We start from the raw sequence: 16,828 nt of genomic DNA, 5'->3' as shown, positions 1-16,828 counted from the left end.
TATCTATGCCTGTAGCTCACCAGCTTTATTTACCATGCACTGCACATTCACATACATGCACAGTAAACTTAATTTAGGTCTTATTTAATTCACTCTTACTCTAACCCCATATAATAAAATACTACTTTCCAGTCTAGTGCAGTCTGTTTCTATAATTCTTTGTCACCTTGTTCTTCCTCCCTAATATTTCCTGCTGTTGACACCCCTGCCAAGTAAGTTTAAACCCTCCCCAACTGCACAAGCAAATTGCCCTTGGTTCTGGGTCTGTTCAGGTGCAACCCGTCCACCCTGCCAAGGTCCCATCTTCTCTCAGGAATTGAGAGCACTCGCTCCTGCATGCAGTCATCTGTTCAATCCAATATTCACGGGCACATGGTACTGGGAGTAAATCCAGAGCTTACTACCTAGCACTCTCAACTCTGCCTGCAGGAGGTGTTCAGTGACATCCTTGACCTTGGCACCGGGGAGGCAGCTTACCATCTTGGATTCACTCTGCAGTCACAGAAATGCCTGTCTATACCTCTAACAATCAAATCCTCAAATACCATAGGTTTCCCAATCTTCCTCCTGTACAGCTAAGCCAGTTGTGTACCATGGACTTGGCCCTGGCTGCACACCCCAGAGCAACCTTTACTCTCACCAGTATTCAGAATTAAATACCGGTTGGAGAGTGAGAGGTACTCAGAGGATGCTGCACTGCCTGCTTGAACCTCTTTGACTACCTGGTGGTCACCCAATGCCTCACTGCCTGAATTTTTAAAAATTCATTCACGGGATGTGGGCTTCACTGGTGGGCCAGCATTTATTGCCCATCCCTGGTTGCCCTTGAGAAGGTGGTGGTGAGCTGCCTTCTTAAACCGCTGCAGTTCATGTGGAGTAAGTACACTCGCAGTGCTGTTAGGAAGAGAGTTCCAGGATTTTGACCCAGCGACAGTGAAGGAATGGCGATATATTTCTAAGTCAGGATGGTGAGTGACTTGGAGGGAACTTCCAGGTGGTGGTGTTCCCATCCATCTGCTGCCATTGTCCTTCTAGACGGTAGTGGTCGTGGGTTTGGAAGGTGCTGTCTAAGGAGCCTAGGTGAAATCCTGCAGTGCACCTTGTAGATGGTACACACTGCTGCATCGGTGGTGGAGGGAATGAATGTTTGTGGATGTGTGCCATTGGCTGCTTTGTCCTGGACGGTGTCAGGCTTCTTGAGTGTTGTGGGAGCTGCACTGATCCAGGTAACGGGGAGTATTCCATCACACTCCTGACTTGTGCCTTATAGATGGTGGACAGGCTTTGGGGAGCCAGGAGGTAAGTTACTTGTCGCACGATTCCTAGCCTCTGACCTGCGCTTGTAGCCACATGGCTAGTCCAGTTCAGTTTCTGATCAATGGTGACCCCCAGGATGTTGACAGCGGGGGATTCAGTGATGGTAATGCCATTAAATGTCAAGTGGTGATGGTTAGATTCTCTCTTGTTGGAGATGGTCATTGCCTGACACTTGCATGGTACGAATATTACATTCCACTTGTCAGCCCAAGACTGGATATTGTCCAGGTCTTGCTGCATTTGGACATGGACTGCCTCAGTATCTGTGGAGTCGCAAATGATGCTGAACATTGTGCAACCATCAGCGAACATCCCCACTTCTGATCTTATGATGGAAGGAAGGTCATTGATAAAGCAGCTGAAGATGGTTGGGCTGAGGACACTACCCTGAGGAACTACTGCAGTGATGTCCTGGAGCTGAGATGGCTGACCTGTAACAACCACAAACATCTTCCTTTCTGCTAGGTATGACTCCAACCAGTGGAGAGTTTTCCCCTGATTCCCCTTGACTCCAGTTTTTCTAGGGCTCCTTGATGCCACACTCGGTCAAATGCTGCCTTGATGTCAAGGTCTGTCACTCTCACCTCACCTTGGGAGTTCAACTCTTTTGGCCAGGTTTGAACCAAGACTGTAATGAGGTCAGGAGCTGAGTGGCCCTGGCAGAACCCAAACTGGGTGTCAGTGAGTAGTTTATTGCTAAGCAAGTGCCTTTTAATAGCACTGTTGATGACCCCTTCCATTACTTTACTGATGATCGAGAGTGGACTGATGGGGCGGTAATTGGCCGCGTTGGATTTGTCCTGCTTTTTGTGTATAGGACATACCTTGGCAATTTTCCTCATAGCTGGGTAGATGCCAGTGTTGTAGATGTACTGGAACAGCTTGGCTAGGGGTATGGCAAGTTCTGGAGCACAGGCTTTCAGTAATATTGCTGGAATATTGTCAGGGCCCATAGCCTTTGTACTATCCAGTGTCTACAGCCGGTCTTGATATCACGTGGAGTGAATCGAATTGGCTGAAGACCAATCTATGATGCTGGGGACCTCCGGAGGAGGCCGAGATGCATCATCCACTCAGCACTTCTGGCTGAAGATTGTTGCAAATACTTCAGCCTTACCTTTTGTACTGATGTGCTGGGCTCTTCCATCATTGAAGATGGGGATATTTGTGGAGCCTCCTCCTCCAGTGAGCTGTTTAATTGTCCACCACCATTCATGACTGGATGTGGCAGGACAGCAGAGCTTACATCTGATCTGTTGGTTGTGGGGTTGATTAGCTCTCTCTATCACTTGCTGCTTATGCTGTTTGGCACGCATGTAGTCCTGTGTTATAGCTTCACCAGGTTGACACCTCATTTTTAAGTATGCCTGGTGTTGCTCCTGGCATGCCCTCCTGCTCTCTTCTTTGAACCAGGGTTGATCTCCTGGCTTGATGGTAATGGTAGAGTTGGGGTTATGCCGGGCCATGAGGTTACAGATTGTATTAGAGTACAATTCTGCTGCTGCTGCTGATGGCCCACAGCGCCTCATCGATGCCCAGTCTTCAGTTGCTAGATCTGTTCAAAATCTATCCCATTTAGCACGGTGGTAGTGTCACACAACATGATGGAGGATATCCTCAACGTGAAGGTAGGACATTGTCTCCACAACGACTGTGCGCGGTGATCACTCCTACCGACACTGTCAGGCACTTGCACTTGCTTAGCAATAACCTGCTCACTGATGCCCTGTTTGGGTTCCACTCAGCTCCTGACTTCATTACAACCTTGGTTCAAACATGGACAAAAGAGCTCAACTCCTGAGATGAGGTGAGAGTGACTGCCCATGACATCAAGGCAGCATTTGACCGAGTGTGGCATCAAGGAGCCCTAGCAAAACTGGAGTCAATGGGAATCAGGGGGAAAACTCTATGCTGGTTGGAGTCATACTTGGCACAAAGGAAGATGGTTGTGGTTGTTGGAGGTCAGTCATCTGCAGGAGTTACTCAGCGTTGTGTCCTCGGCCCAACCATCTTCGGCTGCTTCATCAATGACCTTTCTTCCATCATAAGGTCAGAAGTGGGGATGTTCGCTGACGATTGCACAATGTTCAGCACCATTCGCGACTTCTCAGATATTGAAGCAGTCCATGTCCAAATGCAGCAAGACCTGGACGATATCCAGGCTTGGGCTTACAAGTGGCAAGTAACATTCGCGCCACACAAATGTCAGGCAATGACCATCTCCAACAAGACAGAATCCAACCATTGCCCCTTGATGTTCAGTGACATTACCATCACTGAGACCCCCGCTATCAACATCCTGGGGGTTACCATTGACCAGAAACTGAACTGGACTAGCCATATAAATACTGTGGCTACAAGCGCAGGTCAGAGGCTAGGAATCGTGTGACGAGTAACTCACCTCCTGACTCCCCAAAGCCTGTCCACCATCTACAAGGTACAAGTCAGGAGTGTGATGGAATACTCCCCACTTGCCTAGATGAGTGCAGCTGCCACAACACTCAAGAAGCTGGACACTGTCCAGGACAAAGCAGCCCGCTTGATTGGCAGCACATCTACAAACATTCTCTCCTTCCACTACCGATGCACAGTAGCAGCAGGGTATACCATCTATAAGATGCACTGCAGGAATTCAGGAAGGCTCCTTCGACAGCACTTTCCAAACCCACGACCACTACCACCTACAAGGATAAGGACAGCAGACACATTGGAACACCACCGCCTGGAGGTTCCCCTCCAAGTAACTCACCATCCTGACTTGGAAATATATCGTCGTTCCTTCACTGTTGCTGGGTCAAAATCCTGGAACTCCCTTCCTAACAGCACTGTGGTATCACAGTACCTAACAGTACCTACACCACATAGACTGCAGTGGTTCAAGAAGGCAGCTCACCACCATCTTTTCAAGGGCAACTAGGTATAGGCAATAAATGCTGTCCCAGCCAGTGAAGCCCACATCTCGTGAATGAATTAAAAAAAAATGGACAGATGCATCTGTGGCGGGCAGGTTGATGAGGATGAGGTCAAGTATGTTTTTCCCTCTTGTTGGTTCCCTTACCACCTGCCTTAGACCCAGTCTAGCAGCTATGTCCTTTAGGACTTGGCCAGCTCAGTCCATAGTGGTGTTACTGAGCCACGCTTGGTGATGGAGATTGGATTCCCCCACCCAGAGTACATTCTGTGCCCTTGCCACCCTCACTGCTTCCTCCACGTGGTGGTCAACATGGAGGAACACTGATTCATCAGCTGAGGGAGGGTGGTACATGGTAATCAGCAGGAGGTTTCCTTGCCCATGTTTGACCTGATGCCATGGGGCTTCATGGAGGCCGGAATTGATGTTGAGGACTCCCTGTGCAACTCCTCCCGATTGTATAATACCCTTAAGCTGTGGGTTTACCATATCTATAAAAGTGCAATACCGTAGCTTTCAGCCTATCGATGCACTTCAATGATGCCAGATGTTGCTCAAGATCCGAAACGTGGAGCTTTCATCAGAACTATTCGAATGAAATGTTATTGACCTGAAACATTAACTTTTTTCTCTTTTCACAAATGCTGCCTACCCTGTTCAGTATTTCCAATAATTTTTATTTTTATTTCAGATTTCCAGCCACCACAGTATTTTGTTTTTGTATGTATCAGTTTTCTATTTTAAGTTACAGCTGTAAAGTGTATCTTTGGTAGCCATTGTTAATGGATCCCGGCTCAGCTTTCTTGGTCTCCTTCAGAAACTGAAGGAAAAGGTCTACGTTACAGTTTGATCATATGTAGTGTTCTCCTATAGTACTGAAATAGGCTTGCTGTTCAAAATATGCTTTTGTGTCCGTGACTGTGGCCGGATTTTTGCAGAGTCATGGAGACTGACAGATCTAATTTTCACTGGTAGGGAAAAGGAGGCGGGGTGTGAAGTGCACAGGCGCGAATTATGAATCAGCTGGGCCATGTAAACTCAGTGCACAGGACAAGTAGATCCGATTTTTCACTCCAGGAACAGCCTAAACCTGCAATGTGTGTTCCATGACTTTTTGGTGAAAACATAAATGCTCTTGAATGAGGCGAGTAAGGTATGTAGAACTGCCAAGCTATTTAAAGCCCTTTAAGGTTTGAAAAAAACTGTCTGCCTGTATCTGTGAGAGTTTAAAAAAAGGGTTTCAATAGGTTAGATAGCAGTTTCAATAGGTAGCTCTTAGGCTTATGCCAAAATATATCATTATAGCATTATTACTGCTTCAATGCTTCCCCAACCTGTCGTTTTTTTCTTCATTCACGGAATGTGGGCTTCGCTGGCTGGGCCAACATTTATTGCCTTTCCCTAGTTGCCCTTGAACGTGGTGGTGAGCTGCCTTCTTGAATCGCTGAAGTCCGTGTGGTGTAGGTACACCCACAGTGTTGTTAGGAAGGGAGTTCCAGGATTTTGACCCAGCCACAGTGAAGGAACAGTGATATATTTCCAAGTCAGGATGGTGAGTGACTTGGAGGGGAACTTCCAGGTGGTGGTGTTCTCATCTATCTGCTGCCTTTGTCCTTCTAGATGGTAATGGCCGTGGATTTGGAAGGTGCTGTCTAATGAGCCTTGGTGAATTCCTGCAGGGCATCTTGTAGATGGTACACACTGCTGCCTTGATGTCAAGGGCAGTGACTCTCACCTCACCTCAGGAGTTCAGCTCTTTTGTCCATGTCACATTATCACAGTGGGGACTGTAAGTTCAAAGTTTGATTGGCAGTTCAAAGAAGTTATTGAAGGATTAGCAGTCTTTGATGTGGGGTTATGAATACAAATGTTTTCTTTTATAAGGGATTAAGTATTTGAGGGGATTTAAATGTATTGAATGGGCAGTTAACGGCCATGAGTTGGCATGGATGAGACTTTGGGAGCAGGTGGGGGCGATAAGTGGATGTGAAGGGTGAGGGCTACACAGCTTAATATTTAACAAATCAACTAAGACCAGGTCCCAGACAACTGAGGCAGGCCTTTTAACCAGTCTTCCACACGTGGCCACCTCTGATGTGTGTCCAGGGGTGGAGGGCCGAACTCTATCCTGCACCCGCCCCCAGAGTGAAAATCGCACCATTCGAGCACTTTTTCCTGAGGCTGGTGCACTGAGCCAGGAAATCTCCTGACTCGAGCTACCTGCCTCCAAGGCCCTGTGTGACTGAATAGAATAAAATAGAAAGAAATAAAGAACTTGTGGCTTTTACAATCTCAGGATGTCCCATGGCACTTTACAGCCAATTAAATACTTTTGAAATGTAATCACTGTTGTAATGTAGGGAAAAACAGCAACAACTTTGTGCACAGCATTGTCTCACAAAGAGCAAAAAGACAACTGAGCAGATAATTTGTATTAGTGATGTTTCTTGTAGAACAAGTGTCTTTAAAGTTCCCATCATGCTTTGTCAGCAGCTCTTTAACAACCGATGACACAGGGATTCTGACTCAGCTCTTTTGCCCATGAATTGCTGATGCCTCACCCAAAACGGTACAGGACTTGGTACCTTTAATTGTATGAATACTATTTCTCCTCCACCCACTGGGTCCATGCAAGACCCTGAAAATTAACTCAAGTGTCTTCAGAAAAGTAGAGAAAATGTAGCGGACAGGAAAAAAAAGAAAAATGTTTAATATTTAAATTAATAAATTTAATATTATTTAAATATAAATGAGTTGCCTGAAAATGTACAATGAAATCTGCTAATTATTAAAGTGATCATAAATAGTTAGTGATAATCTGTATTTTTGTCTTTGAAACATAGGAAAGTACAGGATTGGAAAAAGAACAATGAACTTCCAAATACTAATACCGTCTCACCCACTCCCTCAAATATGTATTCAACCATGCACCTCCATTCTCTCACTTGGCTCCCTATCTTAGACATCTATCATCATTCGCATAAAACAGGTAATCTAAAGTGCCTGTTTGCCTTGCCCCTTCTATAAGATAGCGTCTTTGTCCCCAGCTTCTTGTGTTTGTAGCAATTTCAAGTGTACTATTATCAAAAATCTTTAATACTTGTATACGTTCTTTTCAAACCCTATTAAATGTTAAACTTACTTCCAAAAAGAAAAGAACAACAATAATTTGAAAAATAGGATTAATTTTTCTGATAGTCTGGATTTTATTCCATTCATTTGCAACAAAGTATGTCCTCCAGATGCTCACAGGAGCTGGGGAAGTCTTTATATCACCTCCACCTATGTGCAATGAACAAATAGTTTTAATGTATATAATAATTTTTTAAACACTGAAAATACTAAAATCCAAAACAAAAACAGCTGTAAGTACAGAGTAGGATCATCAGCATTCAGTTACAGTATTTCATCATTTACTTGGGCCCTCTGCAGCACTTTGGCTTGAGTGTGGATTTTAGTAACTTCTGGCTTTAGCTGCACTCCCACTTTTCTTTACAGTGGGCAGTGCTGGAAGCCTGGGAAGGGGATGTAGAATGACAATCTGGATACAGATTTTTTGCCAGAACAAGTTCTGACAGAGGAGTGAAGGAAATGTTGGTCTGTTTTTACCCCTATATTTAAGACATGTGGCGATACTTGTTTTTCTAGCATTTTCTGCTTTCATTCAGCTCTCCTTTTTATTTTTTCCCCTATCAATTCCCTCAATTATTTCCCATATGTATGCCTTTCCTTTTACCGTACACATTCTTTTGATGTTTTAATGTATTTTCATTGTGATGCAGAGATAATATTTCATATTATGTAAGTTTCCTACTTTTGTATTAAGCAATTTGCAAATTATTTAGCTATTATTTAACCTTTTTAATCTTTTATCTTTCTCCTCTCTTATTTTCCAACTATAATAAAATGTTTGCTCATATTTCAGTTTTTAGTTATGGTGTAGTATTACACTCGAGATATGAACATGTGTTTTCTCTTTACAGGTTGAACTTGTTCCACAGGATAGTCTCAAACAATAAGAAAAAATGTAATGCATAGCCTCCAGCTGAGTGTGACTTCTGATGCTGAGTTAATTATGAAAATTATGTTACTTAAATATCATTACATTTTGATTTTGTAACTGTGTGTTAACACAAAACACTGCTTCTCCAAAAAACACCAATTAAATACTTCCCAGTTTTGTCAGTGCCGAAGGCACTCCACATCCTGACCTAGAAATAGATGAAGAATTAATGGAACTCATCCTGAGTATTAGCCAGAAAGCCATCACAAACTCACATCGCAGCTTACATCATCTTGGCACTGGGAAGCCTGTCAGAAAGTTTGTATTTAATGTCAAGGAGCACAGAGGAGTCCAACACCAATTTAGCACAGAATTAGAAGCAGGGAAGTTATGGACAACTTTCTTTACACAACTGTGGACTCAACCATGATGCAGCATCTAATGCCACAGCCATTCTTAAGTGTGCTTAAGACCTTTCTGTTGGGCCAGGTGAGATTGCTGTCATGCAAGCTCAGGCTGCTACCTTCATGACTGTGCATGACAGTGCACGGACGGGCTTTCAGGATGTCACAGCAGTCCAAGCTTACTGGGATTAACTCGGATTGCTCAGCCGCTGTCTCAGGGTTGTGGCAGTAGCGCCATGAAGCACTAGCCTGCTGTCTTCTCTCAGGAAGAAAGCATTTTTTCCTGCCACTCCCCCAGCGCTCTTGCTTTTGCCTTTCAGCCAGCCAGCACAGACTGCATGTCAACAAGGCAGTTCATAGCTAGGCCTTATAGGCCCAGAACTCCTTGAGCTCTTTCTGCAAGACCATCCGCAGTCTCCTCCAGTGAAAGTCAGCAGCCTTCCACCAACCATGCTGAGGTCACTGGGGTAGCACTGCGTTCAAGCACTCGAACTGGCAAAGGAAAACAGGCACTAAGTGACTGCACAAGGGTGATTAGTTAACTTTTGTATGCAACATGGCATTATTTCATTTATATGTTTGTTTGGAATGTTTATTTTGTGGTGGATTTTATTTTGTATTAGGACCAAGCAGCCATAGAGCAAAGGTAAAGTTTGGGACAGTTTTTAAATCGGGAATTGGGGTTTTGGTCACTGGTATCACACTTGGATAAGTTCTTCACAGGCAGCAAGGGGCTGTCTAGGGGGTTGCCTTCCCCCTTTGTATTTGCCTGCTACCTCCTGCTTCCTGTTGCTCATCGAACAGGCGGTGGCAAGGGCTCTACCCTCAGGATAATGAGGATTGTGCTTGACATCCACTCTGCTGAGTATTGTAGGACTCATTCAGGATGGTCAACGTCACAGGACACTGTTTTAGCATGCATCTGCTTTATTATATTTTATGTGACAGCATGGTTTTCATGCTGTACATGTGTGCATGGGTTGAGGAAATGAAATTAGTTCTGTTACATGGCAGAGCTAGCATGTGGTGTCTGAAAAGCAATATGCGCACAATCAACAGCACACTGCACCACGGGGATGCCTACCATCCTCACGAAGCCTTCTGCTCGCTCCGCCTGCTTGTCTCTGGCAAGAGAGAATGAAATATAGCTAGCTCTCATTGAATAGAGAGCCTCAGTGACCTTACTTTTGTAATAGTGAATGGAAGCTGCAAGATGTTGTAAATATCTCCAGCTCCAACCTGGAAAGAGCCATACACACAAAAGTTCATTGCCACAATTACCTTCACAGCCATTGGCAATGCAGTCGTTGGTCTTCTCTGAGGTTGTGCTTGTGAGGGTAACAAGTAGAAAATTTCAGTGCAGACACCCTTAAAGAATGTGTTTCACACATTGTTCCTCGCTGAGATTCAGGTCGGAGAATTGCTCGCTAATACCTTGGGCGGATATAGCCTCTGGATGAGAACCCTTCCCCTCTTCCTCCTCCCTCTTCCAGCATCTTGTCCTGCTATGTGTAACCTCTGTTGATTCTCCAAGTCATACACTATGCAAAGGGGCATGCCTACTAGTGCACCCATGTCTGGGAATAACTGATTTGTGTAGAAGCTTTGAAGTCACCAAAAAGTCCTTCAGCATCTGCCATACCATATCATGCTGACTTTTGCAACTTCAAACAACTATAGAAAACATCAAACTCTTCTGGAGTTGTCATAACAGCCAGAAGAACTCAACCAACAACCAACCTGCAAGTACATGGTGATCTCTTCAAATAGTGCTGGTCTAGTGTCCTTCCTGTTACTGAACACATCTTCAGCTGTGTTAAGAATGGGTGATAACTGGAGCTTTGAACTCCAAAATGACACCACAAGCGTCAAATCAGCATTGCATACTGACTGATGTCATGATCTGCCAGCTATGCACACTTCTGGTAGCAGTTCTGGGGAAGCAATAACGTAGTGGTATTGTTGCTGGACTAGTAATCCAGAAACCCAGGATAATGGTCTGTGGACATGGGTTCAAATCCCACCACAGCAGATGGTGGAATTTGAATTCATAAAAATCTGGAATTAAAAGTCTAATGATGACCATGAAACCATTGTCAATTGTTGTAAAAACCCATCTGGTTCACTAATGTCCTTTAGAGAAGGAAGTCTGTTGTCCTTACCTGGTCTGGCCTACATGTGACTCCGGACCCACAGCAATGTGGTTGACTCTTAAATGGCCCCTGGGTAATAAATGCTGGCCAGTGACACCCACATGCCATGAACGAATAAAAAAAGTTTGCTGTACAGAACTAACACCCTCACTAATATGGTGTCCAGTGTGATTTATCCCAAATGTATGTGTGCATGCTGAAGTCACCATTTTATAGTGCCCAAAGAACAGGCCTAATTTCTGGCTTACTGTTTCCTAGAAGTGCATAGTGTACGAATCTCCAAAGGCATCTGAGAAAAGAAAAGGTTTAGGAACAACATGAAAGTATGAGTAGAATTTTCCAGTGCTGCCAACAGTGGGAGTCATGGTGAGCGGGAGTGGAAAATTCGGAGTGAGGCCAAAAGTCAAATCTCCGCTGGAGGGAAAACAAGTTAGAATCTTCCCCTCAGCATTTTCATGGTGGCCTAATGTTTGGTCGACTTTCTTGTCCACTGATCCATGTCGGGAACTGCATTTGCATGCATTAACATATCATGAATGCTCATTAAAAATGCAATTTGCTGGAAACATGTTCTCCATCCTAATTACATGCAACGCCAGTGGGAAATTTGACCTGTTTGATTCACAATCGGATATAAGTGGCATGCACTTGCCCACCTTCACTTCACTCGTGATTTCGATGTCCGTACAACATTGAAAGCTCACCTGCAAACAGCACTGCTCCGACTCATCACTGATGCCAAAGCTGCGCTCTCAGGGGAGACGTGGTTTCACAGGTAGGGTTGTTTGTACTGGGTGCTGTGAGGCACAGGCAGGGCTGCTTGCACTGGGTGTTGTGGGGCACAGGCAGGGCTGCTCGCACTGCAGACTGCATTGTCTATTTGACATTTGTCACAAGGCATAAGGCATCCAATCTTTCCAAAAGTGCAAGGCAGGGGTAATCTCAAATCCAAATTAGGCGTCATAAGGGTGCCTTTAGTGAGGCTTAAAATTACATGGCTGTGCTCATCCCTCATACATCCTATATGGGATTGAGATGTCAAGTTGTTGGGGTGGCTTCTGAGACACCTATGATCTGTGAGGGAGCGCCTCAGCAACAAGGGTGGAACAGGGAAAAGCACGTAGCGCAAGTTCAGTCCAAGGGCATGACAGTGGCTTTCTGGCTTGGAGTGGGAGGTCTGTAATTGTTGGGTGAGATACATTCAGCTCTTGGATCCATCTGTCCAGAGGAAGAAGGAGGATTGCAGAATGGAGACTGCAGTCAATGCTGCCTTCCTGATGGCAGTGCTCAGATTGAGGAGGAGGAAAAGGTCCCTGCGGCATCGAGCACAGTTTAGAGAAGAGCCCTGGCCTAAGGTTCATGGTCCAGTGGTGCCCCAGGAAGACCCAAAGGCTCAGGAGGTCAGATCTATTCCACTGAGGTGATTGGCGCGGTCAAGGGTATTCTGAAGACACCTCTCCTATTTGGAGTTGAGTGAGAGACAGTGCCACACATACCTACATTTGTCAAAAGATGTGGTGGCTCATAGCTGCCACATTCTGCAAGGAGGGGATCTGATTCTGCATGGACAGGGTAGCCATACCCTGCCAGTGCCCCTGAAGGTCACCACCAAGTTCAATTTTTTTGCAAGCAGCTCTTTCCAGGGATCCACACGGGACCTTTGCGGCATCTCTCAGGTCTCAACACATAAATGTATAAAGGAGGTGACGGATGCCCTCTACAGCAAGACTCATCATTATATAAAGTCCACAATGGATGAAGCTAGCCAGGCTGCTAGATTTCTGGGATTTACATCAATCTCTGGCTTCCCAGGAGTGCAGGGAACAATCAATTGCACACATGTCACTTTACGAGTTCCCTGGCAGCAACTCCTGGTCTTCATTAACAGAAAAAGGTCCCACTCCATCAACATTCAGCTGGTCTGTGATCATCAGAAGCAGATCAGAAGCAGAAGCAGAAGCACGTTTGTGCCCGGTATCCTAGGAGTTCTCACAACTCCTACATCCTGAATCACTCCTAGGTGCCACAGATATTCAGAGGGCTGTCGTGCTTAAAGGGTTGGCTGCTGAGTGATGAGGGGTATTCACTGAAGAGGTGATCATGACACCCATGAATCATGTTAAAGTGTCTCGGAGAAGTAATAAAACATGGCACATTCTGTGACAAGGTCCATCATAGAGCAAGTCATTGGCATCCTGAAGATGCGCTTCCGTTGTTTGGACCGTTCAGGTGGAGCTCTGCAGTGCTCTCCATAGAGGATATCTGATATCACCGTGGTCTGTTGCGCCCTGCACATCCTGGCACTTCGAAGAGGCGATCACTTGCCACAGGAGACATGGAGGAGGGAGAGATTTTCTTGAACGAGGCGGACTTTGAAAGGCAGGAACCCGAAGAGAGCGATGATGAATCACCTTCCATGCGAGGATGTCATTGCAGCAGTACAAAGCGGAAGACATGCCCGTGACATGCTGATAGCTGTAAGGTTCCAGCAGGAGTAAGGTCAGGCAAGGGGACCCGAGCACATTTCCCCTGTCCCTTAGTGCCATGCCAGTGATTGGAAAGGTCTTTACAAGCAGTGACATCCGCAAGCAAGGTCAGCATTCGGCCTTGGACCTGTAACCCTCAAGGATCCCAAAGCCCTCATTTTTGGATAGGTCAGCACCCAAAGCTGCATATAACCGGTGTGCGGGGTGAAAGGCAGCACACCAGCATGCACCCAGTGTCAACTACAGATTGTACAGTCATTGCCATCTGAAGGTGACACTTTGAGCAGCCACAAAGATTTGCACATGGTTTTAGAGACCATAATGTCATGTACTTTTACAGTCACAATAAACATAGCTCAATGTTGATGAAACAACATTATGTTTAATCCTCCAAGACACATGAGCACACATAATTCTATGATATCTTGCGAGGCTTAAGGGATCAAATCTCAATGCGCAGCAACTTTCAGGATATGGCTTGACTCATCTCCCTTACATGACACAAGGGGCAAGTGACTAAAATTAGTCTGCTAAACATCACATGAATCTGAGGCACACAAAGTGAGACTATCACAGAGATTGGGCCACCTTCCCACTAAGAGGGCACATAGATTCATACGCAAGAGGCATTCACATGATGAGACCATTATCATTAACTCAAAATGTATGAACAAAGGTGCATGATATATACAGTGAGTGAACACTGTGCCACCATTGTGCTTTCAGTATTTCTTACTTTTTCTTATCATACCACTAAGTCTAGGTGCATCTCCAACATCGGCAGCAGAGGTGAAGGCAGCCTGCTGACTGTGATGACCTAGGTGGGCATTCTTTGGAGGGTCAAGGCCTGGAAGGCCCCGGCCTACTTTGGGTCACCTGCTGTGGGGCAGGTGCACCCTTCTCGGCTTGTGGAGCTGGAGGTGATGGGGTCACAGGCAGAGGGGATTGGGAGTGGCTGGACAGAGTCTCCTGGGTAGATGGCCCTGGAGTGTCCAGCTGATGTTCCTTCTCGCTTTGGTGCCTGAGGCCCCCTGCCAGGCTCCATGAGGACGAGTGGCACCTGGAGAAAGGTCGAGGTGCCCTGTCCCCCTCTCATCCAGCCACTGATAGACCTCACCTATGCCTAGAGTGATGGAGTGAAGGTCCAAGCCCAAATCTGGCAGAACCTGCTGGGCCAAGCTCTCCAAAGTTTCCGCTACCCTTCCCATGGTGACATCAAAGCGCTCACATGTCGGAGCCACAACATCAGATAGAACATGGATGGACTCCTCCATCTTTTGCTCTAGTCTGTTGACTGCCTCTCACAACTCTGCTTGATGTTCCGCTGCCTGTCTTTCGATCTCCAGCATGTTAGCGATGGCCGCTTCCAGAGGCTTATCATCTGATTCAGACCCAGTGGGTGCCTGTTCTCTAGCATTCCTCCGGGTGCCAGAGAGGTCTGGGTTGTTACTGCCTCTGACTGCTATGGAGACATTTCACTGAAGTGTTCTCCAGAATGTGACCCCGAGCCTAATCTAGATCTGTGACCCAACGAGGTGTATGTCTCTGCACTGGTGGAGGGTGCAGGTGAATGCAATGACAGGTCTTCATTGAATAGATCCTCATCTGAGATGGACTGGGGCTGATGGGCTGGCTGCTCTTGTGTTTGCACCTGCTGGTGCCTGTAAGCGAAAGAGAGAGCGTAGGTTTAGTTCATGAGCAGCCTGAATACAATATTGCATGTCATTCACTGTGAATGTCAGAATGTGATCGACCAATGGAGATCTCATCCATACTGGTTGCTGACGGAGGCCGATCTCGCATTGGCCACAGGTGCAATCTCTGTCATCCCCTGTCAACTCAGCTGCTTCTTCCTTGAGCGGAGTGGGCTTCTGGATGTCTGCCGTCCCTCCTTCTGTCTGGGATCTCTCCCCACTGTTGTGGGCCAGCTTGGCCTGCATGATGACAAATATATCTGATGAGAAGGGATAGAGGAGAGGTTCAGAAGCATGCATGCCTGCTGTGTGTGTTGAGCCTTACCCAATAAGGGGTGAAGATGCTGTTTGTGCTGGATGATATATGAGATAGTGGTGATGTTAAAGTGTGCATGAGACATTCAGTGCTGATGTCTCCTCTGCTAATAGTATGTGAGACCCCTGAGGAGTGTAATCTTTTCAGTACCTGATTGCACTATGAGAATGAGAGTTTGGAGTGAGCAGAAGGTTGACTTATCCTGGCAGAATAGATTAGATCACTTATCCTCTTCCTGCACTGCAGGACATTTCCTCAATGGCACAGACTTCCACTGCAACCATCTCCCAGGCAAGCAAGGTAACGTTGGTGGACCTCCTGGTTCATCCCTCGGGAAGAGGACATTACGGTGTTTGTGGATGGCTGAGAATCATGACTGAATCTGGGGGTGCATGATTTCATTCTCCTGGGGGCCAGCTCATAATGTGCAGACCACACAGCTGGGCTGCAGAGAATGCATATATATGTTCGGGTGGTGTTTAAATATGGCGGCAGAACGTACGATCCCACAACAGTTTTGCGTCCTTTTGCGCGGTTTGGCAGATCCTATTGTGAGTGAGGCCACCTCCTGTGGTCCTACCCAATCTACAGAGTCATGTGAAGCCTCAGAGTTGCCACGAATTATGGCCCAATTAAATTCTCTAATCTCGGCCTGTCTCGCAACTGCATAAAGAAAGGAACTAATTTGAAGCTTTGCCTCTTTCTCGTGAAGACCTGATGCTGCTCAGTACTGGAGAAAATGGTGTTCCCATAACTGCTAGCCTCTCTGTGGGCCCTCAAGGCAGTCAAACGGGTGGGGCTAAGGCAGGGATTGCTCACTAGGTACAATTTGTTACCTCTCTCCAGTGTGCCTCCTTCCACCGCCAAGATTTCTCGAGCTGCTTTTGAAGATTTCTTCACTCTGTGCTTCATTTGATAACACCAATGGGTGGAATCATCCCAGATTTGCTCTAAGTGCAGTAGCGGGTAGGAAAAAGGATGTCTTAACTGCTGGTCACAATGGTGGCTTTTCACACCGTATCATTCCCAATCCCACCTCATTAATTATTATTGTTTTTTGATTTTGAATCTGTATTGAAAGTAGCAAAGTTGGAGCATTCAATTACTCCTGCATTTTTTCGACAGATTCTTCCTTATATTTGTCCCTATCTTTGCCAACTTGGTGAGATTTGGCCTTGCGTTCCAGGATCTTCTTGCCAGCTTTAGCCTAGTAATCACCACCTTGCTGGGGTGAATGCCAACACGAACTATGGTACCATTGGCTTTTTCACATTGAGCATGCTTAATATAGATTACATACTTCTCAACATGAGCCTCATTATACCTATTGCCCTGCTGCAGTATGAGGCCGCTGCATGGCTGTCATCAGCCATGGTCTCTGCAGGAAGCCCCTTGTCTCCGAGGAGCCATCCCTGAAGCCTCTGTGGACCGTGGAATATGTCATGGGTCTGAGACCGACTGAGAATGTAGGAGTCATGCACAGTCCCTGGGAACTATGCGCAGACCTGCAGTATGTGTTTGTGGTGGTTGCACACCAGCTAAAC

At 46.1% G+C, this 16,828-nt stretch overlaps 1 protein-coding gene across 1 annotated transcript in view; it reads right to left on the bottom strand.

Moving 5' to 3' along the window:
* tmem67 (transmembrane protein 67) overlaps window positions 1-16,828 on the bottom strand; it is a 292,510-nt gene that overhangs the window by 49,661 nt on the left and 226,021 nt on the right. Inside the window, exon 19 of the mRNA XM_078541238.1 lies at window positions 7,371-7,510. Coding sequence (XP_078397364.1) covers window positions 7,371-7,510 — 140 coding nt within the window. The remainder of the gene's footprint in view (window positions 1-7,370; window positions 7,511-16,828) is intronic.

The sequence above is a fragment of the Cetorhinus maximus genome, chromosome 4, assembly GCF_964194155.1.
Source record: "Cetorhinus maximus chromosome 4, sCetMax3.hap1.1, whole genome shotgun sequence".
NCBI lineage: Eukaryota > Metazoa > Chordata > Chondrichthyes > Lamniformes > Cetorhinidae > Cetorhinus > Cetorhinus maximus.
The sequence above is the reverse complement of the archived record's forward strand: the minus strand, read 5'-3'. Positions and strand labels throughout refer to the sequence as shown.